General features: G+C 51.8%; 1 protein-coding gene and 1 non-coding gene across 4 annotated transcripts; both read left to right on the top strand.

The window, feature by feature from the left end:
• The first annotated feature begins 1,125 nt into the window (after positions 1-1,125).
• Positions 1,126-1,197, top strand: TRNAC-GCA (transfer RNA cysteine (anticodon GCA)). Its single transcript has one exon. It is a non-coding gene; the product is annotated as a tRNA-Cys (tRNA).
• A 228-nt stretch (positions 1,198-1,425) lies between these two features.
• PLXDC1 (plexin domain containing 1) lies at positions 1,426-25,447 on the top strand. Of its 3 annotated transcripts, none has more exons than XR_010030915.1 (15): positions 1,426-1,559; positions 2,597-2,721; positions 4,899-5,042; positions 6,085-6,154; positions 7,330-7,452; positions 8,821-8,939; positions 9,028-9,127; positions 11,103-11,198; positions 12,148-12,229; positions 16,134-16,191; positions 17,242-17,377; positions 21,289-21,324; positions 21,870-22,024; positions 22,737-23,284; positions 23,323-25,447. XR_010030915.1 is itself a non-coding variant. In XM_063178733.1 (14 exons), the coding sequence occupies exons 1-14, from the start codon at positions 1,505-1,507 to the stop codon at positions 22,854-22,856; spliced, it is 1,419 nt and encodes a 472-aa protein (XP_063034803.1). In that variant the 5' UTR covers positions 1,426-1,504; the 3' UTR covers positions 22,857-25,447. The 3 variants fall into 3 exon arrangements, 1 of the variants encoding a protein (XP_063034803.1); XR_010030914.1 differs by having other exon boundaries at positions 22,737-23,534; positions 24,027-25,447; XM_063178733.1 differs by having other exon boundaries at positions 22,737-25,447.
• Positions 25,448-26,878: the final 1,431 nt, after the last annotated feature.

Below are 26,878 nucleotides of genomic sequence, written 5' to 3'. Positions count from 1 at the left end.
TTGGGGTTTTGGGGGTTTGGAGTTTGGGGTTTTGGGGTTTTGGGGTTTGGGGATTTGGGGGTTTTGGGGTTTTGGGGTTTGGGGTTTTGGGGTTTGGGGTTTGGGGGTTTTGGGGTTTGGGGGTTTTGAGGGTTTTGGGGTTTGAGGGTTTGGCGAGTTTGGGGGGTTTTGGGGTTTGGGGATTTTGGGGTTTTGAGGTTTCGGGTTTGGGGGTTTGGGGGGCTGTGTCTCCCCAGGGGTACGCGGGGGGAGCCGGGGAGGGACATGGGGGTGTGGGGCAGTGGGGTGGGGGTGTCAGTGTGGGGGTGTCCCTGAGTGGGGGGGCTCAGCCCACAGCCCCCCCGGCAGCCCAAAGCGGGGTCACCCCAGCGCTGCCCGCAGTGGGGACAGTCCGGGGATCCCCAAATTTCACTTCGGCATCCCAAGTGGTCCCCGAACCCCAAAAAGCAGCCGTGAGTGGGGGTGTCCCTGGGGGATGTCGGTGGGTGTGGGCTGCTTGGATTGAGGGGTGTCGTGTTTGTGGGATGTCCGTGGGTGTGGCGTGTCTTGGATTGGGGGTGTCGGTGGTTGGGGGCGTCCGTGTTTGTGGGGTGTCTTGTTTTGGGGGTATCCATGGGTGTGGGGTGTCTTGGATTAAGGGGTGTCTGTGACTGGGGGTTACCTGTGGGTGAGGGATGCCCGTGTTTGTGGGGTGTCTTGAATTGGGGGTGTCCGTGGTTGGGGGTATCTTGGATTGAGAGGTGTCTTGGATTAAGGGGTGTCCGTGATTCGGGGTGTCCGTGGGTGTGGGGTGTCAGTGATTTAGGGGTGTCCGTGATTAAGGGGTGTCCTTGACTGTGGGTATCAATGGGTGGGGGATGTCCGTGTTTGGGGGGTGTTTTGGATTGGGGGTGTCCGTAGTTGGGGGTATCCGGGGTTGAAGGATGTCCGTGTTTTTGGGGTGTTTTGGATTGGGGGTGTCCGCAGTTGGGGGTATCCGGGGTTGAAGGATGTCCGTGTTTTTGGGGTGTTTTGGATTGGGGGTGTCCGCAGTTGGGGGTATCGGGGGTTGAAGGATGTCCGTGTTTTTGGGGTGTTTTGGCTCGCTAACAGTGCAATTCCCCGCGGCGAGGCCGCTCGTGCAGCGGGGGTATAGCTCAGTGGTAGAGCATTTGACTGCAGATCAAGAGGTCCCCGGTTCAAATCCGGGTGCCCCCTTGTTTTCCTCACCCTTTCGGGGGGATCCCCACTCTTTTTCTCACCCTTTTATTTCCCCCCCAAAACACCCCAGCAGCGAGGGGACGGGGATGGACGAACATTCCCGAAGCCCCTGAAGGCACGGGGGTCCTGCTGCCGCCTCTGGCTCCATCCCTTCCCAAACCCATCCCATCCCAGCCCTTCCCAGTTCCATCCCCACCCCCGGGCCCGCCCCCGGCCCCGCCCGGCTCCGGCTCCGGCTCCGCTCGGTGCGCGGCTCGCGGGGGTCCCGGCCCATGGCGGGGCGCTGAGCCCCCCGACCCCCACCATGCTCTGGGGGGGCTTCCTCCTGCTCTGCCTGCTCCGAGGGGCGCTGGCCGCAGGTACGGGGGTGCACGGGGGGCTGGGGGGGTCCCCGCAATGCCCTGGGGGTCTGTCCGGGGGTCTGTGTGTCCGTCCTCCCTCTGCTGAGCTTTGGGGGTGTCTCCGTGCCCCCACCGCCCCAAAATCTCCGCAGCCAAATTGGGGTGCCCGGATCCCTCCAATCTGTGCTGGGCAGCGCTGGGATGAAGCGGGGGGGCTGTTCTCGCTGCTGAGGGGGGGTCCCCATGTAGGATTCTCCCCCCGACCGTGGCACGGTTGGGGCTGAGATTTTGGGGGATTTTCTTGGGGGGGGGGTCTCTGCTCTGTGGGACACCCCACACCTGCCCGCACTGTCCCCCCTGTGCCCCCCTAGGCACAGAACCCCCCTTTGTCCCGCCCAGCCCTGCTCCCCCCACCCTGTGCCTCAGTTTCCCCTCCCGGAGACCAGGCAGCAGAACGCAGCCCCGGGAGCTCATTAAGCAGCAATTAGCAATTAACTCCCGTGGGGTGGCGGTGAGACCCCGCTCCCCCGGGCTGGGGGGGCTGTGCAGTGTCCCCGTTTGGGGACAGACGTCCCGGCTGTGTCCCCGCCGTGGGCGAGCTGCCGTCCCCACCGCCCCCGCCCGTGCCGCGCTGCGCTGCCAGGAACCTCCTGATTCTCGGCAGATTTGGTCCCAAATGCCTTTTTTATCCTCCCCCCCCACTCCCCAGCCGTGTTCCGGCCTCCGCGGGGCTCGGGAGATGCGTGAAGGGGGGAAGGGAGGCGATTTTGGGCTCCTTGGCACCTGCCCGGACACCTGGAGCCCGTCCCAGCTTGGGACGCTTGGGGACATCGAGGACACGGCCACACTGGTGCCACGCTGGTGTCGCGCTGGTGTCGCTTCAGTTGGGGTGGCTGCCACTGCCATTTGTGGGTGCTGTCCCCCGCTGTCCTCCCCTGGCCGCTGTCGCTGTCACCTGTCCCTGTCCCTTCCCCGCCTCTGCCCCGCTGCTCACCGAGGTCAGACCCCTCCAACTCCCGTCCCAGCCGCGCCGCCCCCTCCCCGTGTGTCCCCAGGACGCCCCCCCGGCAGCGAGGGACGGAGGGCTCGGGACGCGGCCGAGGGGACCCGCATCAGCCAGGACCTGGGCGGCGGCAGCCTGGCCATCGACACCCTGCCCGCCAACGAGACCCGCATCGTGGTGAGTGTGCCCGTGCCCGGACCCGTGCCCGGACCCCCGCCCCGAGCTGTGCCCCGACCCCCAGAGCTGTCCCCAGTCCGGCTCCGGTTCCGTGTGGGGCTGGATCCCGGATCCCACATCCCACAGGGGATAATTACACCCCAGAGAGGATAATTACACCCACAGTGGGTAATTACAACACTAGGATCGTCCGGACCCCCACACGGATTTGTGCCCCGATCTGGGCCTGGACCCGCTCCCGATCCCCTCCTGCCCCCAGAGCTGTCCCCAGTCCGGCTCCGGTTCCGTGTGGGGCTGGATCCCGGATCCCACATCCCACAGGGGATAATTACACCCCAGAGAGGATAATTAGACCCAGAATGGATAATTACAGCTCCGAGATCGCCCCGGACCCCTGCCCGGACCCCTGCCCGGATCTGTGCCCCGAATCCCACCCGGACCCCAGAGCTGTCCCCAGTCCGGCTCCGGTTCCGTGTGGGGCTGGATCCCGGATCCCACATCCCACAGGGGATAATTACACCCCAGAGAAGATAATTACACCCAGAGTGGCTAATTACAACCCCGGCATCCCTCCCAGCCCTGGGTGCTTCGGTGACACGCGGGGACAACGCCACTCGTTGTCCCCTGGTGTCCAGGGGGGGGGGTCCTCTGTTCGGTGTCACCTTGTGGGACACCTCCCCCGGCTCTCCCAGCCTAATTAACCGCCCTCAATTAGCTCCGGGTTATTTGTGGCGGCCGCGGGAGTTCCCTGCGCTCTCCATGGGGGATGGGAGGGGGTTTTTGGAGGACGGTGACATGTCCCGCTGGTTTTGGTGGCACTCGGGGGGACAAAGCGGCTTCTTTCACTCTGCTCCAGCTCATCCTTCAGGGATGGAGAGCGACCATGAAAAAATCCCAGCGTGGAAATGTTTAAAAATACCCCCAAAACCACCAGTGACGTTTTTGGGGATGCTGGGGAACCGCAGGGAGGGTGTGATGGTGCTTGAGGAGGGAAAAGCAGCAATTTCCTGGGGAATTTTTGGGCTCTGCCCCTGGATTGGGGCCACGGACAAGGTCACAGGTGCATCTCACCCTGTGCAAGGCCTGGAGGGGTTTTTCCCCTGTCTCCTCCCAAAATACCCCAAGTTTGGGGGTTTTTGAATAATATTAAATAATAAAATAAATAATGAAATCCCACCAAAATTTGGGTATTTTCATTATTTATTTTATTATTTATTATTTATTAATTATTTTATTATTTATTATTTATTTTATTGTTTATTTGATTATTTAACATTATTGAAATTTTATTACTTGGTAAACAAATTTTTCCGCTTTTCTCCCAAAAATATTTTTTTGCCCAAACCAATTAAAAAGACCCCAAACAATTAAACCTACTTTCTAAAAATCCCTTCAAAAATTCTCTCCCAAATTTCCCCTAAACTAAAACAAATACATTGTCCTGGATTTATCTGGGATTTATCTCGGATTTTTCCTGGGTCTATCCTGGATTTTTCCTGGGTCTATCCTGGATATTTTCTGGGTTTATCCTGGATTTACCCTGGGTTTTTCCTGGGTTTATCCTGGATTTTTCTGGGATATTTCCCAGATTTTTTTCTGTATTTATCCTGGATTTTTCCTGGATTTATCCTGAATTTTTCCCTGGATTTATCCCATGTTTTTCCTGGATTTATCCCAGATTTTTTTCTGGATTTATGCCAAGTTTTTTCCTGGATTTATCCCAGGTTTTTCCCTGGGTTTGTCCCAGGATTTTCCCTGGATTTATCTCAGGTTTTTCCTGGATTTATCCCTGCTTTGCTATGCTGGATTTATCCTGAATTTATCCCAGATTTATCCATGCTATCCAGGATTTTTACAGGATTTTTCCCTGATTTTTCCTGGATTTATCCCTACTTTTCCACGCTGGATTTATCCTGGATTTATCCCAGATTTATCCATGCTATCCGGGATTTTTCCCAGATTTATCCATACTATCCTGGATTTATCCCTGGATTTATGCCTGGATTTATCCTGGACTTTCCCTGGATTGATCCTGTGTTTATCCCATGTTTTTCCCGGATTTTTCCGGGATTTTTCCTCAAATTTTCCCTGGATCCATCCCTGCTTTGTGTCGGGCGCCCTCCCCACCCCGCGGGTCACCCCGTGCCACCGTGTCCCCGTGTCCCCTGTCCCCGCAGGAGGACAACCACAGCTACTACGTGTCGCGGTTCTACGGCCCGGGGGACGCGCGGAGCCGCCAGCTCTGGGTGGACCTGGCGGCCGCCAACGGGAGCCACGTCAGGGTGCACGGGATCCTCTCCAACACCCACCGGCAGGCCTCGGTGAGCCCCGGGTGTCCTGTGTCCCCTGGGTGAGCCCCGGGTGTCCCCTGGGTGAGCCCCATGGTGTCCCTGTGTCCCCTGGGTGAGCCCCGGGTGTCCTTTGTCCCCTTGGTGAGCCCCGGGTGTCCTGTGTCCCCTTGTTGAGCCCCGGGTGTCCCCTGGGTGAGCTCCATGGTGTCCCTGTGTCCCCTGGGTGAGCCCCGGGTGTCCCCTGGGTGAGCCCCATGGTGTCCCTGTGTCCCCTGGGTGAGCCCCGGGTGTCCCCTGGGTGAGCCCCATGGTGTCCCTGTGTCCCCTGGGTGAGCCCCATGGTGTCCCTGTGTCCCCTTGGTGAGCCCCGGGTGTCCTGTGTCCCCTGGGTGAGCCCCGGGTGTCCCCTGGGTGAGCCCCATGGTGTCCCTGTGTCCCCTTGGTGAGCCCCGGGTGTCCTTTGTCCCCTTGGTGAGCCCCAGGTGTCCCCTGGGTGAGCCCCATGGTGTCCCTGTGTCCCCCGGGTCATTGGGGCCCTGTGAGAGGCTTGGGAAGTTCCAGGGTTTGGGAAGTGTTCGAGGCCTCCTGCTCGTCCCAGGGATGAAGGAACTTGCGGGGTCGCTCTCTCTCCCGCTCTTTTCTCTCCATGCCTCTCTCTCATCCTTCTCTCTGCCATCCCTTTCCCCATCCTTCCTCCCCATCCCTCTCTCCCATCCCTTTCCCCACCCTTCTCCCCATCCCTTTCTCTCTCATCCCTCTCTCCCATCCCTTTCCCCATCCTTCCTCCCCATTTCTCTCTCTCCCATCCTTCTCTCTCCATCTCTCTCCCATCCCTCCTCTCTCCCATCCCTCCTCTCTCCCATCCCTTTCCCCATCCTTCCTCCCATCTCTCTCTCCCATCCCTTTCCCCACCCTTCTCCCCATCCCTCTCTCTCCCATCCCTCTCTCCCATCCCTTTCCCCATCCTTCTCCCCATTCCTCTCTCTCCCATTCTTCTCTCCCCATCCCTCTCTCCCCATTCCCAGAGTTTTCCCGAGGGCTGATTGTGTCTCTCCCTCTCTCCACCCCACAGAGGATTGTCCTGTCCTTTGACTTCCCCTTCTACGGCCACCTCCTGCGGCAGGTCACCATCGCCACCGGCGGTGAGCGGGGCGGGACACGGGATCTGTGGGGTGGGATGGACGTGATGGGATCCATGGGATCCACGGGATGGGACGGGATCCGTGGGATGGGATGGACGTGATGGGATGGGATCCATGAGATGGTCAGGATGGGATCCATGGGATGCGATCCATGAGATGGGATCCATGAGATGGGACAGGACAGGATGGGATCTGTGGGATGGGATCTATGGGATGGTCAGGATGGGATCCATGAGATGGGACAGGATGGGATCCATGGGATGGGACAGGACAGGATGGGATCCATGGGACAGGATGGGATCTGTGGGATGGGATCTATGGGATGGGATCCATGGGATCTATGGGATGGGATGGGATGGGATGGGATGGGATCCATGGGATGGGATCCATGAGATGGGACAGGACAGGATGGGATCCATGAGATGGTCAGGATGGGATCCATGGGATGGGATCCATGAGATTCATGGGATGGGATGAGGTCCATGGGATCGATGGGATGGGACAGGATGGGATTGATGGGATCCATGGGATGGGATGGCATCCATAGGATGGGATGGGATCTGTGGGATGGGATGGGATCCATGGGATGGGATGGAATTGTTGGGACGGGACAGGATGGGATCCATGGGATGGGATGGGACAGGACGGAATCCATGGGATGGGATCAATGGGATGGGACGGGATCCATGGGATGGGATCTATGGGATCCATGAGATGGGATGGAATGGATTTGGATCCATGGGATCCATGGGATGGGATGGACAGGGATGGGATCCATAGCATGGGATGGGTTGCATGAGATGGGATGGAGTCCATGGGATGGACAGGGTGGGGTTGATGGGATCTGTGGGATGGGATCCATGGAATCGATGGGATGGGACGAGATGAACAGGATAGGACTGGACAGGATGGGATGCAATGCCCACAGCAGGGCCTGGACATGGCTCTGGCACTGGCTCTACCCTCACACCCCTTCCCTGAGCCCCAGTGAGCTCAGAGATCGGGGTCCAGCCCTTCCAACCCCTCCCTGCACCCCAAATCTCCTCGGGCAGTCAGCAGCTGCTGCTCCCTCTGCTCCTGCAGAGACCGGGGCGACACGGCGGGGTCAGAGGGGCAACAAAAGGGATGGGTGAGGCAGGAAGGAGGAAGGTGACCTTCATCCTCGGCCCACCCAGGTTTCATCTTCACGGGGGACGTCATCCACCGCATGCTCACGGCCACCCAGTACATCGCCCCCCTCATGGCCAACTTCAACCCCAGCTTCTCCCGGAATTCCACCGTGCAGTACCTGGACAATGGTGAGAGCAGCTCCCCTCCTGTGTCAGCTCTGTCACCTGTGACCGTGCTCACAGGGGTTTGAGGATGAGGGAAGAGACGAAGATTTGACTCTGTGTTTCAGAAGGCTTGATTTATTATTTTATTATATATATTACATTAATATATACTATGTATTATATACATTATTATTACATTAATATACATTATTATTACATTACAACATTACAATATAATATATGATATATAATATATGATATATAATATATAATCTATAATCTATAATATATGATATATTGTATGTAATGTATAATATATATAATATGTAATGTATAATATATAATATATTATATGTAATGTATAATATGTAATGTGTTATATATATAATATGTAATGTATAATATGTAATGTATTATATATTATATATTATATATTATATATTATATATTATATATTATATATTATATATTATATATTATATATTATATATTAATGATATACATTATTATTACATTAATATATACCATACTATACTAAAGAATAGAAGAAAACATTTCATCTGAAAGCTAGCTAAGAACAGAATAAAAAAGAATGATAACAAAGGTTTGTGGCTTAGACTCTCTGTCTGAGCCAGCTGACTGTGATTTGGCCATTAATTAGCAACAACTAACATGGGCCAATCAGAGATGCACCTGCTGCATTCCACAGCAGCAGATAATCAATGTTTGCATTTTGTTCCTGAGGCCTCTCATCTTCTCAAGAGGAAAAAATCTTAAAAACAAAAAATTCATGAAAGATGTCTGCGACAGTCACCCTTGAGGCAGGAATGGATCAGAAGATCCCTCTGTGTCCCCATCCCTCTGTGTCCCCATCCCTTCTCTGTTCCCATCCCTCTCTTTTCATCCCTCTCTTTTCATCCCTCTGTGTCCCCATCCCTCTCTTTCCATCCCTCTCTTTCCACCCCTCTCTCTCCCATCCCTCTGTGTCCTCATCCCTTCTCTGTCCCCATCCCTCTGTGTCCCCATCCCTCTGTGTCCTCATCCCTTCTCTGTTCCCATCCCTCTCTTTCCATCCCTCTCTCTCCCATCCCTCTGTGTCCTCATCCCTTCTCTGTGTCCCCATCCCTCTGTGTCCCCATCCCTTCTCTGTTCCCATCCCTCTCTTTCCATCCCTCTCTCTCCCATCCCTCTGTGTCCCCATCCCTCTCTCTCCCATCCCTCTGTGTCCCCATCCCTCTGTGTCCCCATCCCTTCTCTGTTCCCATCCCTCTCTCCCATCCCTCTCTCCCCACCCCGTTTTGCTCCGCTCCCGGTGGCTGCTGCAGGTTGTGGGGTGGAGGTTGGCTGGAGCAGGGGGAGAGGGAAGGCCTGAGCAGCTCTGCTCGCCCCCAGGGACGGTGTTTGTGGTGCAGTGGGACAAGGTTTACCTGCAGGGCAAGGAGGACATGGGCAGCTTCACCTTCCAGGCCGCCCTGCACCGCAGCGGGAGGATCGTGTTCGGCTACAAGGAGGTGAGGGGGACGGGGCAGGAGGGTTCCCGTGGGGCTGGGGCATCCCTGGGATGTGTGCCAGCCTCTGTGCCACCCTGTGTCCCTGCAGATCCCGGTGCCAGTGCTGCAGATCAGCGCCAGCCAGCACCCGGTCAAGGCCGGGCTCTCGGACGCCTTCATGGTGCTCAACCCCTCGCCCGACGTGCCTGGTGAGTGCCTGGGGGGCTGAGCCTGTAGGGAGAGGGGTGGGATCCTCATCTGGGGGGTTTGGGGTGGGATCCTCGTCTTGGGGTGGGATCCTCGTCTTGGGGAGTTTGGGGTGGGATCCTCGTCTTGGGGGGTTTGGGGTGGGAGGATGCCCTGCTTGGATTCCCAGTGAGTGTGAGGAGGGCTGTGGGGTTTGCCTGACCCTCATGTTCCCTGGGACCCTTTTTGGGATTCCTTTTTGGGATCCCCTATTTGGGACCCCTTTCTGGGACCCCTTTCTGGGACCCCTTTTTGGGACCCCTTTCTGGGCTCCCCTTTTTTGGGCTCCCCTTTTTTGGGCTCCCCTTTTTTGGGCTCCCCTTTTTTGGGTTCCCTTTTTGGGTTCCCTTTTTGGGTTTCCTTTTTGGGACCCCTTTTTGGGACCCCTTTTTGGGACCCCTTTTTGGGACCCCTTTTTGGGTTCCCTTTTTGGGACCCCCTTTTGGGATCCCATTTTGGGATTCCATTTTGGGACCCCTTTTTGGGATCTCCTTTTTGGGACCCATTTCGGGACCCCTTTTTGGGTTCCCCCTTTTTGGGTTCCCCATTTTGGGACCTCTTTCTGGAACCCCTTTTTGGGATTCCATTTTGGGACCCCTTTTTGGGATTCCATTTTGGGATCCCTTTTTGGGGTGCATCTCCCCATGGCCTCACGCTCTGGCTGGAGCTTTGCCCAGTCCAGGAGCTTTTCCCCGATTCCCAGCTGATGAGGATGAGGAAGAGGAGGGAAATCCAGCCCTTCCTCAGTTCCAAAGAGGTGGGGCAGGAGGAGATTTTTTTGGGGGGGAACAGCTGCAGGAGCCCTGGGAGGTGCCTTGAGAAGGCTGAGCTGGAACTGAGGCCAGAATTCCAGAATAAAGCAGGGATTTATTCAAAGCATCTCCTCCATGGATCCACCTTGGGCAGCACAAGAGCCCAGCCAGGGCTGCACCCAAGGTGAACCAAAATGGTCACAAAATGAACCCAAAATGAACCCAAAATGGTCCCAAAATGCATGACTGCTCACGAGGTCTCACTTTTATTCTGCTCGTTTTGCATGTTGGAGTTAATTGTCCCATTCCACCTTCAGCCCATGCAGTCCCATCCTTGTTTTTCTCTCTCCAGCCCACGGTGTTTGTGCTCTTGGGGCTGAGATTTGGATCCTTTGTCCTTGGTGCCCAGCTGGAGCAGGAATTGTTTTGTCTCCCTGCTCTGTGCACAGAGCTCACCATCCCCTAATATAAAAGCCCAGACCCACACACTAAAGCAGCACAGAATCTAAAAAAAAAATATAAAAATTAAAACCTGAGGCATCAGGGGGAGTGAGTCAGAGCCCAGTGATGTTTGTTTGGAGCTGTTTGGGAGCAGCTCAGGGCTGGAGCCTGGCCCAGGCTGGGCTGGGCTGAACTGGGCTGAACTGGGCTGAACTGGGCTGAACTGGGCTGGGCAGGGTCAGCTCCCAGCCCGTTGGATGAAGATTTTTCTGACCCAGAGATAGGACAACTGAGAGGATTTTTAAAAAATTTATTCTATTTTCACTCTCATGTCAAGTGTGGGACAATACAGATGTTATAAGTCACACCATCACAATCAGAAGGCAATTATTTCCTAATTACAACACACTATAAGTGGTTTTTTGGCTTTTTTTTTCCAGTTTTCCCCTTAGTGGACAGGTGACACAAACCCCAACCCACCCTCACTCCTGGCAGCTTTGGAAAATTTGGATTTTGAGGATGGAATTGGGAATTGAGAACGGGTTTCCCACAAATCCATTTCCCAGCCCAACCCTCCTGCCAGGGCACAACCCCACACCTGGGGCCACCTTTGCCTTTCAGCAGCTCCCCCAGAGCCTGGCCCAGCCCTGGGCAGGGGGATTTAAGCCTGGCCCAGCCCTGGGCAGGGTGTTTAGGCCTTGCAGGGGGGTTTTAAACCCGGTTTAAAGCTCAAACTCTGCTGCAGAGTCCCGGCGCCGCACGATCTACGAGTACCACCGAGTGGAGCTGGACACCAGCAGGATCAGCAGCCTGTCGGCTGTGGAGTTCACCCCGCTGCCCAGTGAGTGCCACTGCCCCCTGGGCACCCCAAATGGCACCCACAAACCCCAGCAGGCCCTGGATGCCAGCAGGAGGAGGCAGCCAAGGCAGGGCTGGGGGTGATGGTGCCCCCCATCTCCCGGGGTTTGGCGTCTGTGGGGTGGTGGAGGGAGGGGGTGATGGCAGCTGGGAGCAGCTCAGCACCACCCTGGGGTGCCCAGAGAGGAGCTCACCCCCACCCTGGGGTCTCCAGCCCGTCCTGGGGTCCCTGGAGAGAAGCTCAGCTTGTCCTGGAGTGAATCTCACTCCATCCTGGGGTCCCCAGCTCAGCCTGCCCTGGGGTCTCCAGTCTGCCCTGGGGTCTCCAGCCCATCCTGGGGTCCCTGGAGAGCAGCTCACCCCATTCTGGGGGTCCCTGGAGAGCAGCTCAGCCTGTCCTGGAGTGAATCTCACTCCATCCTGGGGTGCCCAGCTCAGCCTGCCCTGGGGTCTCCAGCTTGTCCCTGGGTCCCCAGAGAGGACAACCCTGTCCTGGGGTCCCTGGGGTGCAGCTCAGCCCCACCCTGGGGTCTCCAGCCCATCCTGGGGTTCCTGGGGAGCAGCTCAGCCTGTCCTAGGGTCCCCATGGAGGAACTCACCCCCACCCTGGGGTCTCCAGCCCATCCTGGGGTTCCTGGGGAGCAGCTCACTGCATCCTGGTGTCCTCAGGGAGCAGTTCACCCCATCCTGGCATCCCCAGCTCAGCCTGTCCTGGGGTCTCCAGAGACCAGCTCATCCCCACCCTGGGGTCTCCAGCCCATCCTGGGGTCTCTCAGGAGCAGCTCAGTCCCACCCTGGGGTCTCCAGCCCATCCTGGTGTCCTCAGGGAGCAGCTGGCCCTGTCCTGAGCAGTGCTTGGGACATTTGTGTTTCTCTCTGTGGCCAGGTTGCTGTCCCAGCCTCTCCCCTCTCTCCCCTCTGTGTTTTTGCAGCCTGCCTGCAGCACCAGAGCTGTGAAACGTGCCTGAGCTCGGAGCTGACCTTCAACTGCAGCTGGTGCCACGTCCTGCAGAGGTGCTGCCCCCGTCCCCTCCCCTTTTTTTGGGGATAATTTCCCCTTTTTTGTTGTTTTTCGGGAGCGCTGAGTGCTGTGTTCAGCCGTGACCCGCTCTCCAATTCCAAGCCACTCCAAAGCTGCATTTCCTGGGCTGTTTTTTTTTTTTTAGTCCTGGAACAAGCTGGGACCTGAGGCAGGACTCGCATTTTTGTCAGCGAGCTTAAAAATGAGGGGAATTTGTCCAGATTTGGGTCGGGATCAGTGGAAGGGCAGGGAGGGGAAGGACAGCAGGGAGGGGACAGCGTTGGGGACAGCCCCTGCTCATCAGCAATGGGGCCAGCAGAGGTTTGGGGTGGAATTTTCTGATTTTTTTTTTTTTGGATGTGGAGCCGTCCCTGCTCTCCCCCAGCTCGGGCAGGGCTGTGCAGAGCAGATTTGACGGGATGGAGCTGCAGGGCTTGATTGAGAGCTGGCGCCAGGGGAGGGGACCCAGTAACACAGATCCTGTGCCAACCCCGCTCTGCTCTCCTGCCACCCCCTCCGTGTCCCCCGAGCCACCCCAAAGCAGCTCTGGGTCCCTGGGACACCCTGGTGGCTCTGTGGCAAGGGGACATTCTGGGGCTGGCGTGGTTTTGGTGACAGAACTCGAGGCTGGGCCTGGTTTGGGCTGAGCTTTGTTCAAACCCTTCCTCGTCCTGCTCGTTTCGGTTTGGGAAATGGGGTTTTGTCAGAGCCTGGAATGGTTTGGGTTGGGGAGAGGCCTCAAATCCCATCCAGGGCCACACCAGGGCCACCCCAGGGCCACCCCAGGGCCACCAGGGCCACCAGGGCCACCTCCCACTGTCGCAGGGTGACACTGCCAGGGATCCAGGGCCAGCCACAGCTCCTCTGGGAATCCCATGCCAGCCCTTTCCCACCCGCCTTTAACCCTTTCTCACCCTCCTTTGACCCGTTTCCACCATCTTTGACCCCTTTCCACCCTCCTTTAACCCTTTTCCTCCCGCCTTTAACCCTTTTCCTCCCGCCTTTAACCCTTTCCACGATCTTTAACCCTTTTCCACCCGCCTTTAAGCCTTTCTCGCCCTCCTCTAACCCGTTCTCACCCTCTTTAATCCCTTTTCATCCTTTTTAACCCTTTTCACGCTCTTTAACCCTTTTCCACCCTCCTTAACTCTTTTCCTCCTGCCTTTAACCCTATTTCACCCCCTTTAACCCTTTCTCACTCCTTTGATCCTTTTCCACCCTCCTCTAACCCTATTTCTCCCTCTTTTTTACCCTTTTCCACCTCCTTTAACCCTATTTCACCTTCTTTAACTGCTTGTCACCCTCTTTAACCCTTTCCCATCCTCTTTAACCCTATCTCACCTTCTTTAACCCCCTTTTCACCCTTTTAAACCCTTTTCCACCCTCCTCCATCCCTTTCTCACCCTCTTTAACCCCTTTCCCTCCTCCTCTAACTCTTTTCCATCTCCTTTAACCCCTTTTCACCCTCTTTAACCCCTTGTCACCCTTTTTAACCCTTTTCCACCCTCCTTTAACCCTTTTCCACCCTCTTTAGCCCTTTTCATGCTCTTTAACCCTTTTCCACCCTCCTTAACTCTTTTCCTCCTGCCTTTAACCCTATTTCACCCCCTTTAACCCTTTCTCACCCTCTTTAACCCCTTTCCCTCCTCCTCTAACTCTTTTCCATCTCCTTTAACCCCTTTTCACCCTCTTTAACTCCTTGTCACCCTTTTTAACCCTTTCCCACCCTCCTCTAACCATTTTCAGCCCCCTTTAACCCTTTCTCACCCTCTTTAACCCTTTCTCACCCCCTTTAACCCTTTCTCACCCAGCTGCTGCTGTTCCCTCCTGTGCCCTGGCTGCCAGCCCTGTGTCCCTGGGGACATCTCAGCTTCCCCAGTGGGTGATTCCAGCTGGCAGGAACCTTCTGGAAACGCAGCCCTGGAGCAGCAGGGGCCACTGTCACCCCTGGCTTTTCTGCAGATCCTCCCCAGTGGAGCTCCAGCCTTGGAACCTTGTGATTCCAACCCCCTAAATAATAAAAATCCGTAATTTTTTTTTTTAACCTCTGCTGAGCCCCATGATTGTGACAGGAGCCGGAGATCTCAGAATTTTCTCTGTGGTTTCTCCACGTCCCCGGCGGGTAAATGGATTTTTTTTTTTTTTTTTTTTTTTTTGTAGGGGTTGTTTTTTGGGGTTTGGGCCTTTGCAAAGGTCGGAGCTCTGTTCCTGCGGGGAATTCTCGGGCTGGCGTTTGCCTGATGTCAGCTGGAGCTCCTGCAGTGTTTTTCCTGTGCAGATGTTGCTGGAAGGAGCCCAGGGGAGCCTCGTGGGTCTCACGGCCTGGCCCTGGCACCGAGTGCGGGGAGCGGAAACTCAAACTCAGCCGGGGCCTCTCTCCTCGTTTTCCCTCTCCTTCTCTCCTCATTTCCCTCTCTTTTTCTCCTCATTTCCCTCTCTTTTTCTCCTCATTTCCCCTCTCCTTCTCTCCTCATTTCCCTCTCCTTTTCTCCTCATTTCCCCTCTCCTTTCCTCCTCATTTCCCCTCTCCTTTTCTCCCAACTTTCCCGTCTCCTTTTCTCCTGATTTTTCCCTCTCATTTTCTCCCAACTTTTCCCTCTCCTTTTCTCATTTCCCCTCTCCTTTTCTCCTCATTTCCCTCTCCTTTTCTCCTCATTTCCCCTCTCCTTTTCTCCTCATTTCCCTCTCCTTTTCTCCTCATTTCCCCTCTCCTTTTCTCCCAACTTTTCCCTCTCCTTTTCTCCTGATATTTCCCTCTCCTTTTCTCCTCATTTCCCTCTCATTTTCTCCTGATTTTTCCCTCTCATTTTCTCCCAACTTTTCCCTCTCCTTTTCTCCTCATTTCCCCTCTCCTTTTCCCCTAATTTCCCCCTCTTCTTTTCCCCTAATTTTTCCCTCTCCTTTTCTCCTGATTTTCCCCTCTCCTTTTCCCCTGATTTCCCTCTCCTTTTCCCCTGATTTCCCTCTCCTTTTCTCCTCATTTCCCTCTCCTTTTCTCCCAACTTTCCCCTCTCCTTTTCTCCTCATTTCCCTCTCCTTTTCTCCTCATTTCCCCTCTCCTTTTCTCCCAACTTTTCCCTCTCCTTTTCTCCTGATATTTCCCTCTCCTTTTCTCCTCATTTCCCTCTTCTTTTATCCTGGTTTCCCCTCTCATTTTTCCTGATTTTTCCCTCTCAATTTCCCCTGATTTCCCTCTCCTTTTCTCCTCATTTCCTATCTCATTTTTCCCCTGATTTCCCCTCTCCTTTTATCCTATTTTTTTTTCTCTTTTTCTCCTGTTTTCCCTCTCCTTTTCTCCTCATTGCCCCTCTCCCTTTTCCTGATTTTCCCTCGCTTTTTTTTTTTTCTGTTTTCCCCTCTCCTTTTCTCTCATTTCTCTCTCCTTTTCTCCTCATTTCCCCTCTCTCCTTTTCTCCTGATTTTCCCTCTCCTTTTCTCCTGCTTTTCCCTTTCTTTTTCTCCTGGTTTTCTTCTCCTTTTCTCCTCATTTCCCCCTTTCCTTTGGCTATCAGTTCTAGCCCCACCATGCTGTAAATGCCTTAAAGATAATAATCTAAAATTACCCCTCATGGTTCCTACTACAATACAACTTCTATTATATATATAAATATATATATATATATAATATTTTATTATATAATATTGTTCTCTTTTTATTGTTTCTTGAAACTATCCAGTTTTATTTTTATTTGCCAGGCCACCTTTTGAAACTTGTTTCTAATTTCATTTTTCTCTCAACAATGTCTGCCCTATTCAATACAATTTCTAAATCAACATTTCTTATCTCCGAGTTTATTTATAAATGTACATTCTGTGAACCTTCTGTCGAGTTTTAAACATTTCATTCAAATCCATTTCCCACAACCTGGCCCTGGATAATCCTGATTTTCCCCACAGGTGCTCCAGTGGCTTCGACCGGTACCGGGAGGAGTGGCTGAGCTACGGCTGCGGCCAGGTGGGCACAGAGAGTCCCAAAAATCCCAATAAATCCAAATAAATCCCAATAAATCCAAATAAATCCCAATGAATCCCAATGAATCCCAGTTCCAATCCCAATAAATCCCAATGAATCCCAATAAATAGTCCCGTTATTCCCATTTTTTTCCTTTATTCCCATTTTTCCCTTTTCCCCCATTTTTCCCTTATTCCCATTATTCCATTTTTCCCTTATTCCCGTTATTCCCCCTCCTCCTGGAGCGTGACTCTTACTCACTGCAGGCAGGAAGGAACGAGCCCTGTTTGTGTCCACATCTGCTTCTGCTTTGGCCTTTTCTCTTTTTTTTCCCTTTTCTTTCTTTCTTTCTTTCTTTCTTTTTTTTTTTTTTTTTTTGTTTCCCTTATTTTTGTTTGCTTTTCATGGCTTTTGTTTGTTCGCTTTGATTTTGATGGGCGTTTTTGATTTGGGTTTTTAGTTTAGTTTTGTTGTGTTTTTCTCTGGTTTGGTTTGGGGCTTTTTTGGTTTTGGGGGGTTTTTTGGGGGGGGGGGGTTTGTTTGGTTTTTTTTGTTTTTTTGGTTTTTTTTTTTTGTTTTTTTTTTTTTTTTTTTTTTTTTTTTTTTTTTGGGTGATTTTTTAGTGATTTTATTCTACTTTCCTCCCGAAAATTCAGATTTATTTCACCAGACCCTTTGAGGTCGCTGGACCCACACGGGGTCACCCTGAGGTGCACAAAGGATTTGCCCCAGGATTTGCCCCACGATTTGTCCCAGGATTTGTCACTTGTCCTGCTGAAATATTTAACAAATTTTCCTCCCTCTGGGTCACTTCTGTGTTTGAACTTCAGTGTTTGACCCCGCAGAGCCCTCCTGGAATTCCTGCTGGGCAAAAGCAGCTCCAAATTCCCTTTTTAACCCAAATTCTCTTTTTAACCCAAATTCTCCTTTTAACCCAAACTCTCCTTTTAACCCAAATTCCCTTTTTAACCCAAATTCTCCTTTTTAACCCAAATTCTCCTTTTTAACCCAAATTCTCCTTTTAACCCAAATTCTCCTGTTTTTCCCCGCCAGTCGGACGAGCAGAGCTGTGAGGATCTGGCCGAGGGCGATCATTACTCGGCGCCCCCGGGCAGCTCCGTGTCGGTGTCACCCGGCGCTGTCACCTCCCCCACGGCCTCGCTCTTCCTCGACAGCCTCACCACCGAAGGTGGGACCTGGACAGGTGACCCTGACACTGGGGGTGGCCCTGGACAGGTGACCCGAGCCCTGGGGGTGTCCCTGGATAGGTGACCCTGGCCCTGGGCAGGTGATCTTGACACTGGGGGTGTCCCTGGATAGGTGATTCCAGCTCTGGGAGTGTTCCTGGACAGGTGACCCTGACACTGGAGGTGGCCCTGGACAGGTGACCCTGGCTCTGGGGGTGTCCTCGGACAGGTGACCTCAGCTCTGGACAGGTGATCCCAGCCCTGGGGTTGTCCCTGGACAGATGACACCAACCCTAGAGGTGTCCCTGGACAGGTGACCCCAGCCCTGGGGGTGTCCCTGGACAGGTGACCCTGAACCCTGGAGTGTCCCTGGACAGGTGACCCTGGCCCTGGACAGGTGACGCCAGCCCTAGGGGTGCCCCCAGACCTGTGACCTCAACCCTGGGGGTGTCCCTGGATAGGTGACCCTGGCCCTGGGCAGGTGACCTTGACACTGGGGGTGTCCCTGGATAGGTGATTCCAGCTCTGGGAGTGTTCCTGGACAGGTGACCCTGACACTGGAGGTGGCTCTGGACAGGTGATCCCAGCCCTGGGGTTGTCCCTGTACAGGTGACCCCAACCCTGGTGGTGTCCCTGCACAGCTGAGCCCTGGGAAGGGGATCCCTGAGCCCTGGACAGCTGATCCCCCATCCCTGATCCATGGCAAGGTGATCCCCCATGCCAGAACTCAATCCCTGAAGGGAAGATCCCCGCCATCCATGATCCTCTTCCTTGTGACAGGTGATCCCATCCTTGATCCTGACCCCTGGACAGGTGACTCCCTGATCCCTGGAACAAGTGATCCCTGTCCCTGACCCCTGGACGGGTCCTTCACCTCCTCAAAAAGCAAATCCAAATCCAAGCAAACACCAGATGGGTTTTGGAGCAGAATTCTGGAATGGTTTGGGTGGGAAGGGACCTTAAATCCCATCCAGTCCCACGGGCAGGGACACCTCCCACCATCCCAGGTGGCTCCAAGCCCTGTCCAGCCTGGTCTGGGACACTTCCAGGGATCCCACAGCTGCTCTGGGAATTCCATCCCAGTTCGTCCCACCCAAAATCTTCCCAAAATCCCCACCCAGGTTCATTTCTCCACCTGGATTTGTGAAGTTCTGCAATCCCAGGAGCATCTGGGTTGGAAGGGACCTCAATGCTCACCCCATCCCCAGGGCAGGGACACGTCCCACCATCCCAGGGCACCCAAACCCCGTCCTTGGGGTGGATGAGAACAGGAGATGATGGGAAGGGCAGCCAAGAGGTGACACTTGGGGCAGTGAGGCGTGCTGGGTAGAGTTTTGGGTTTTTTCCGGCTTTTTTTATTCATTTGTGAAAGTCAGAGAGCAACCAAACCCTGGTGGGGGAGAATCTCCGGATCCTAAAGGGGTCAATCCCAGAGAGAGGGGTTTGGGATTTCGCTGGTGCCAGGACTCTCAGCCTGGAATTCCCGCGGTGATCGCTCATTTCTCGGCATTGCTGCTCCACACAAAGCCCCGATGTCCCCTGGAGACCCCCGGCGTCCAGAGCTCCATAATCCCATTAACGCGGGGCCGGCTCCGCCGAGCCTGGCGCAGGTAGCGCCGCAATTTGGCCGCTTAATAACGCCAAGTGCTAATTAGGATAAATAGAAAGGAGCCGTGGTAATTGTCCTGCAGAGCTGGGTGGGGGAACGAGCTCCTGCCTGGCAGGGCTCACTCTGAAAGGAGCAATTAAAGGCAAGGAGGGAGGGGAGGGTTGGAACTCGGCCGCGAGATTGTTTTCCAGCCCATCGCTGGTTCTTGGAAAAAAGGAACAAGAGGCTCCGTGTGTGACACAGAGCGTGGAGTTAATTTGTGATCTTGGAAGGGAGCGAACGGCAGCTGCAGCGGGAGGAAGGTGGGGAGCAGCAGAGGAGCGGCTCCACCAGAGAGGGGAGCTGGCCCTTGGTGTCCTCTCCACCTGCACGGATCCCTGGATCTGTGTCCTGTCCAACCAGCCAGGATCCCTGGATTTGTGTCCTGTCCAACCAGTCCAGATCCCTGGATCCACATCCTGTCCAACCAGCCCAGATCTGTGAATCCATCTCCTCATTATCCCAGATCCCTGGATCTGTTGTCTTCTCCAACCAGTCCAGATCCCTGGATCTGTGTCCTGTCCAACCAGCCCAGATCCCTACCTCTGTGTCTTCTCCAACCAGCCCAGATCCCTGGATCTGTGTCCTCTTCAACCAGCCCAGATCCCTGGATCCACATCCTGTCCAACCAGCCTAGATCTGTGAATCCATCTCCTCATTATCCCAGATCCCTGGATCTGTGTCTTCTCCATCCAGCCCAAATCCCTGGATCCGTGTCCTTCTCAGCCAGTCAGGTTCTGTGGATCCACATCCTCCACCAGCCCAGATCCAGATCCCTGTGTCCTTCCCAGTCAGCCCAGACTGGTGGATCTGCATCTGTCCCACCAGCCCAGATCCCTGGATCCACCTCCTCATTATCCCAGATCCCTGAATCCATGAGCTCCCCATCAGCTGAATTTTCTGGATCTGTGTCTTCTCCATCCAGGCCAGATCCCCGGATCCTCATCTTCCCCACCATCCCAGATCCCTGGATCCCTGTGCTCCCTGTTTTTGGATCCACATCCAACCCAGCCCTTCCAGCCCCCTGGTTCTGCTCCTGGAGCTCTGGTGCACAGCCAAGCCCTGGGAATTCTGGACAGGGTTTGGAATCCAAACTCTGGGAATTCTGGACAGGGTTTGGAATCCAAGCCAAGCCCTGGGAATTCTGGATCAGGGTTTGGAGACCAAGCCAAGCCCAGGAATTCTGGATCAGGGTTTGGAGGCCAAGCCAAGCCCTGGGAATTCTGGACAGGGTTTGGAATCCAAACTCTGGGAATTCAGGATCAGGGTTTGGAATCCCAGCCCTGGGAACTCTGGATTGGGATTTGGAATCCAAGCCAAGCCCTGGGAGTTCTGGACAGGGTTTGGAGGCCAAGCCCTGGGAATTCCGGATTGGGATTTGGAATACAAACCCTGGGAATTCTGGATCAGGATTTGGAATCCAAACTCTGGTAATTCTGGATTGGGATTTGGAGTCCCAGCCCTGGGAATTCTGGATCAGGATTTCACCCCGGTGAGGGCGATCATGTGGAGCCTGTTGAGGGACGAAGCCTTGTCTGGTAGATCCAGGTCCTTCAGAATGAGCCAAAGGGTGGAAGTGGATTTTGAGCATCCTGTGGGTTTATTTGGGATTTGGGAAGTGGATTTTGATCATCCCGTGGGTTTTTTTGGGATTTGGGAAGCGGATTTTGAGCATCCCGTGGGTTTATTTGGGATTTGGGAAGTGGATTTTGATCATCCCGTGGGTTTATTTGGGATTTGGGAAGTGGATTTTGATCATCCCATGGGTTTATTTGGGATTTGGGAAGCGGATTTTGAGCATCCCGTGGGTTTATTTGGGATTTGGGAAATGGATTTTGAGCATCCCATGGGTTTATTTGGGAATTGAGAAGTGGATTTTGATCATCCTGTGGGTTATTTTGGGGATTTGGGAAGTGGATTTTGAGCATCCCGTGGGTTTATTTGGGATTTGGGAAGTGGATTTTGATCATCCCGTGGGTTTTTTTGGGATTTGGGAAGTGGATTTTGATCATCCCGTGGGTTTATTTGGGATTTGGGAAGTGGATTTTGATCATCCCGTGGGTTTTTTTGGGATGTAAATTCCACAGGCTGAGCAGGGACACCCAGTGATGGATCAAAGCTCCACGGGGAGCAGTGAACGACCCCTCCACCCCAGAAATTCGATTTCCCCAGAAATCCCATCCTGGGGGGAGGAATTGGGTGGGAAACATGAGGATATCACTGAAAACTCCTGATTTTCTGTTTTGCTGTGTTTTCTCCTTTCAGATGACACCAAACTCAACCAGTTTGCAGGAGGAGAGGGTAAAAAAGGCCTTTTTACTTAGTATAGTTTTTTTTTAAAAAGCTTTTTCTTTATTTTGGTAATAATTTGTGATTTGGACAAGGAATAGAACAATGCTTGGATAATTCATTAACGTAATTTTGTATGTTTTAAAATTTGTAAATTTTAAAAACTTGTACATTTTTTAATTTTAAATTTTTAATTTTATAAATGTTGAGAATTTTTAATTTTAAATGTTGTAAATATTTTTACATTTTAAATTTTATACATTGTAAGAATTTTTAGCTTTACATTTTGTAAATAATTTTAAATTTTAAATTTTTAAATTTTATAATTTAAAAAAAATTTAATTTTAAATGTTGTAAATATTTTTACATTTTAAATTTTACCTTTTATACCTTTTAAGAATTTTTGATTTTAATTTTTCTAAGTATTTTTAGATTTTAAATTTTGTAAATATTTTTTAGGTTTTAAATTTTAAATTTTGTAAATTAAAAAAAAAAATATATATATATTAATTTAACAGTTTTCTGAAAGCCTCCTGACCTTTTCCATTTCCCTGCAGGGAGCAGCCTGCCCTCACAGAGCGCGGGTGCCCCAATCCCCACGGGCACCGTGGTTGGCATCGTGGTGGCCGTGCTGGTGCTGGCCGGGGCCATCCTGGCCGGGATCTACATCAGCGGCCACCCCACGTCCAGCGCCGCCCTCTTCTTCATCGAGGTGAGGCAGCAGCTCAGCCCTGCCCGGGGAATCATCCCATCCTCCTCATCCTCCCCTCTCCTGGACCGGGGTCCTCACCAGCCTGCCCAGATCCCTCAATCCGTGAGCCTGGATCTGTGTCCTTCCCATCATCTCAGAATTCTGGATCTGTGTCCTTCCCATCATCTCAGATCCGTGGATGTGTTTCCTTCCCATCCAGTGAGATCCAGGCATTCCAAATAACCCTTTTGAAATATGAAACAACATTTAAAATTCACTTTTATCATTCAAAATGCTCCTACCAATGACACCCTTTGTGCCCAGGACTCTTTTCCCCCGTTATTTTCCTCCCGTTTTTTTCCCCCACTATTTTCCCCCCATTGTTTCCCCCCATTATTTTTCCCCCCCGTTATTTTCCCCCATCATTTCCCCCCAATATTTTCCCCCATCATTTCCCCCCATAATTTTCCCCCAATATTTCCCCCCATCTTTCTCCCTCATCATTTCCCCCCATCTTTCTCCACCATTATTTTTCCCCATTTTCCCTCCATTTTCCCTCCATTTCCCCTCCATTTTTCCTCCCATTTTTTCCCCATTTTCCCCCATTATTTTCCCCCATTTCCCCCCATTATTTTCCCCCTTTTTTCTCCCCCCATTCCCCCCATTTTCCCCGCAGGAATCGTGGCTCGGGGCCCTGTCCCAGCTGCTCACCTGCCCCTGTTTCTGTCCCCAGCGGAGGCCGCACCGCTGGCCCGCCATGAAATTCCGGAACCACGGCAACCACGGCTCGTACGCCGAGGTGGAGGCGGCCAGCCAGGAGAAGGAGGGGTTTGTGGAGGCCGAGCAGTGCTGAGCGCTTCTCCTGGGGAATCCATCCCGAGGGATCCATCCCGAGGGATCTGTCCTGAGGGATCCGTCCTGAGGAATCCATCCCAAGGAATCCATCCTGAGGGATCCTGACAAATCCTGATGGATCCATCCCAAGGGATCCATTCTGAGAAATCCTGAGGGATCCATCCCGAGGAATCCATCCTGAGGGATCCTGAGGAATACATCCTGAGGGATCCATCCCAAGGAATCCTGACAAATCTTGAGGAATCCATCCTAAGGAATCCTGACAAATCCCGAGGAGTCCATCCCAAGGAGTCCATCCCAAGGAGTCCATCCTAAGGAATCCTGACAAATCCCGAGGAATCCATCCCAAGGAATCCGTCCCGAGGAATCCATCCCAAGGAGTCCATCCTGAGGGATCCTGACAAATCCTGAGGGATCCATCCCAAGGTATCCATCCCAAGAAATCCTGAGGGATCCATCCCAAGGAATCCTGACAAATCCTGAGGGATCCATCCCAAGGAATCCTGACAAATCTTGAGGAATCCATCCCAAGGAGTCCATCCCAAGGAGTCCATCCTGAGGGATCCTGACAAATCCTGAGGGATCCATCCCAAGGAGTCCATCCTAAGGAATCCTGACAAATCCCAAGGAATCCATCCCAAGGAATCCTGACAAATCCTGAGGGATCCATCCCAAGGTATCCATCCCAAGAAATCCTGAGGGATCCACCCCAAGGAATCGTGACAAATCCTGAGGGATCCATCACAAGGAATCCATCCCAAAGACTCCCAAAGAATCCTGAGGAATCCATCCCAAGGAATCCCAAGGAATCCATCCTAAGAAATCCTGACAAATCCTGAGTATTCCATCCCAAGGAATGCCAAAGAATCCAGCCCAAGGAATCCTGACAAATCCTGGGGAATTAATCCCAAAGACTCCTGACAAATCCTGAGGGATCCATCCCAAGGAATCTTGACAAATCCCGAGGAATCCATCCCAAGGAATCTCAAGGAATCCATCCTGAGGAATCCCAAGGAATCCCAAAGAATCCATCCTCAGGAATCCACAGGAATCCATCCCAAATAATCCCAAGGAATCCTGAGGGATCCATCCCAAGGAATCCATCCTGAGGAATCCATCCCAAGGAATCCTGACAAATCCTGAGGGATCCATCCCAAGGAATCCCAAGGAATCCCAAGCCTTCCATGTCCCAAAGCGCTGGAATCACTTAATTAATTGCTATATTGTTAATTGTGGCCTTTGGCCCTGAAGGAGACAGAGAGGGGGGAAATAAATCTGAAATTCCACCAAAATTCGTCTTCTGATGGCCAGTGGGAACAGAGAGGGATTTAGGGACAAAACTCTGGGATAAATCCTGGGCTAAATCCAGGATTCAGATCCGTCAGGAGCGCCTGGACATCGCAGGAAACCTCAAAATCACCCCCTTAACCTCATCATTTTTATTTTTTTTTCTAATTTTGCTTACATTTCCCCCTGTTTGGGATGAGCCACTGGTTTTGGATGGATATTGGGATCCCCTGACCCCAAGGGAGGCTTTGACTTGAGACCTCTCAGCACTTTCTACTCCTCCTGTGCCACCAAAATTCAGCATTCACCTACAAAATAATCCCTAAACTGAGGGAAAAAAACAAAACCAGAATCCCAAATCCAGCAGGAGGTAAATTTTCATCCCCCCCACCACAAAATGCTGTTGCATTATGGATTTTTCGCCCCTCTTTATTTTTAATTTTCTCCCGCTCCTCAGCTATTTGTTCTGATAATCAAATTTTGGGTGTATTTTATCCCTTGGCTGGCTCAGCTGTCACTGCTGGTGATTAGTGCCACAGGCAGGGTCTGTCTAATTAATATTTTCCTTCTCATCTGCTGAATTTATGGAACAATTACAGATAAATATGGATGTTTGGTGGCACTCAGACCCCAAATTCGACTTTCTTGCAGCCCCTGGGGAGTTTTTTGCTGCATTTTATGATATAAATACACCAAAATGCTCCAGCTGAGTCATGATCATGCCCCATTTTTGGAAGTTTTATTCCCAAATCAAGAATTTCCCTAAAAATTTGTTCTTTCCCCAAAGTGGGAAGGAGAAGGGAATTCATCACCCATTTTTTTTACCCCAAATCTGATCTCCTTTGTCATGGTGATGAGTTAATGTGGGGTTTTTCTTCTCTGAATTTCACTTTTTTTCCGATGGTTAAATTTTGAATTATTAATTCCAACAGTTTCAGGCCTGGTTTTTCCTGTTTTTCTGCACATGGGAACAGCAAGATTTTGGGTTCTTCTCTTCCCCCGCAGCCCCTGGAACTGCTGGGAAACATCCAAGAGTTCTGAAATGCCACAGATTTGAAGAAAAACAGATTTTAAAGAGCAAGAATTGTACCAGACCCTGGGTGTTTGTGCTGCAGCTGGGATTTTGGGAGAAAATCTGGATTTAGGGAAGGATTCGGGTGAGGAATCCTTCAAATATAAAAAAAAAAAAATCACTTCAAGGTCATTCAGAACCTGGGCATAATTTCACATCCAGGCTTCCTTTTTTAAAAATATGTTTATTCCCCTTAGAAAAATAAATAATAAATCTATTTTTTTCCCCAATTTTCCCTTTTACCCTCTTTTCCTTGAGGCTGGGAGAAGCTGTGCTAACAATGCAAACAGGTAGGAGTTAATTTAATTTAATCAGGATTAAAGAATTCTCCCATCCTGGTATCTTGTTCTATTTCTCTTGAGTGGATTGCAGATCTGCAATTAGAGATAGAAATATTCCATTTTTATATCAATATTCCAATTTTTCACAATAAATTCCATTCATATGCACACGCATAAATCACCAATTTTAATAGAAAATGAAGAAAAATTTTAAAATCTGTCAAAAAAATGATTTCCACACCTAACAAACCCCCCAAAACAGAGGGAAAATCACCTCAGCCATGCAAATAAACACAGATTTTTAGCCTGGAAATGCAACCCCAGGTCCAAAGCAGCATCTTGAGCCATAATTAACAGCACTGACAGCAAGGAGGGAGCAGATTGCTCCAGCAGGGCCCGTGGGTGGAGGAATAAAACCTCAAATAGATGCTCTGAATCTGCATTTTCCAGGCAGAATTCAGCTCTGGGTGCGAGTGGGAGCGGGGAATTTGGGTATTAAATGGATTTATTGTGCCTCACTCAGCAGGGAGGGATGGGAATGGTTTCATTTCTAGCAAAGAACCTGGGGATTTGATGGTTTTTTGGGGGGGGATATTTGAAGGGAAAATGTGTTTTTAAGGCTGGATGGGATCACCTGGAGCTGCTTTTTCCCCTCGCAAAATGCAGGAATGGGATGGGGAGAGGGGAGAATCCCAGGGTGGGATAATTACCACCACAATCCCCCCAAAAATGCAAAAAAATGGATTTAAAGGAGCAGGAAACATCTGCACATTTCCCTTCAGCTGCCACCAGAGGATCCTGAAATCACCTTCCACGATTTTCCTGTTAAAAAAGATGAGGGAAAACCCAATTCTGAACATTTTTCATTTATTTTTTCTTCCATTTCCCCCTTTATTTTTTTCCCCTTTCCTCTTTTTCGCCCATTGTTTAGCAAGGAATTTTTCCCCATTTCCAGGAAAACCCAGCTAAATTTTCCCGATTCCCTCCTCGATTTCAGCCATCAAACATTGACAGGAGCTTTTGCTAAATTTTTTAAAAAAGCTGACAAAACCTCCAGCCTGTGCTGGCAGAACTCATGTAAAACCTTTTTTTTTTTTTTTTTTTTTTTCCCTGCAAAGAGATGACATCACTGAGGAAAAAGGAGGAAAAAAAACCTTTGAAATTTGCTTTTTTTTAAGGGCTGCAAGGAGCAAATTTGGAAGGATAATTGTGGGTTTGGTGCTCTGTGAGGAGCTGCAGGCAGGTTCCTCCCTGGTGCTGCCCTTGAGGGTTTTTTTCCATGATTCCTCCTGGTTGATGGAGGGTTTTTGACTCCTCCAGGTGAGGAGGGACTTCCAGAATAAAGAGAAAACCCAGAATAATGAGAAAACCCAGAATTCC

Source organism: Melospiza melodia, chromosome 30 (genome assembly GCF_035770615.1).
Source record: "Melospiza melodia melodia isolate bMelMel2 chromosome 30, bMelMel2.pri, whole genome shotgun sequence".
NCBI classification, from domain to species: Eukaryota; Metazoa; Chordata; class Aves; order Passeriformes; family Passerellidae; genus Melospiza; species Melospiza melodia.
The sequence above is the reverse complement of the archived record's forward strand: the minus strand, read 5'-3'. Positions and strand labels throughout refer to the sequence as shown.

Bases quoted from the DNA above. Each gene is read 5' to 3' on its own strand.
- PLXDC1 (XM_063178733.1), top strand. From the start codon at position 1,505: ATGCTCTGGGGGGGCTTCCTCCTGCTCTGCCTGCTCCGAGGGGCGCTG. The intron at 8,940-9,027 runs GTGAGGGGGACG...GTGTCCCTGCAG, and splicing joins TCGTGTTCGGCTACAAGGAG to ATCCCGGTGCCAGTGCTGCA. The intron at 16,192-17,241 runs GTGGGCACAGAG...TTTCCCCGCCAG, and splicing joins TGAGCTACGGCTGCGGCCAG to TCGGACGAGCAGAGCTGTGA.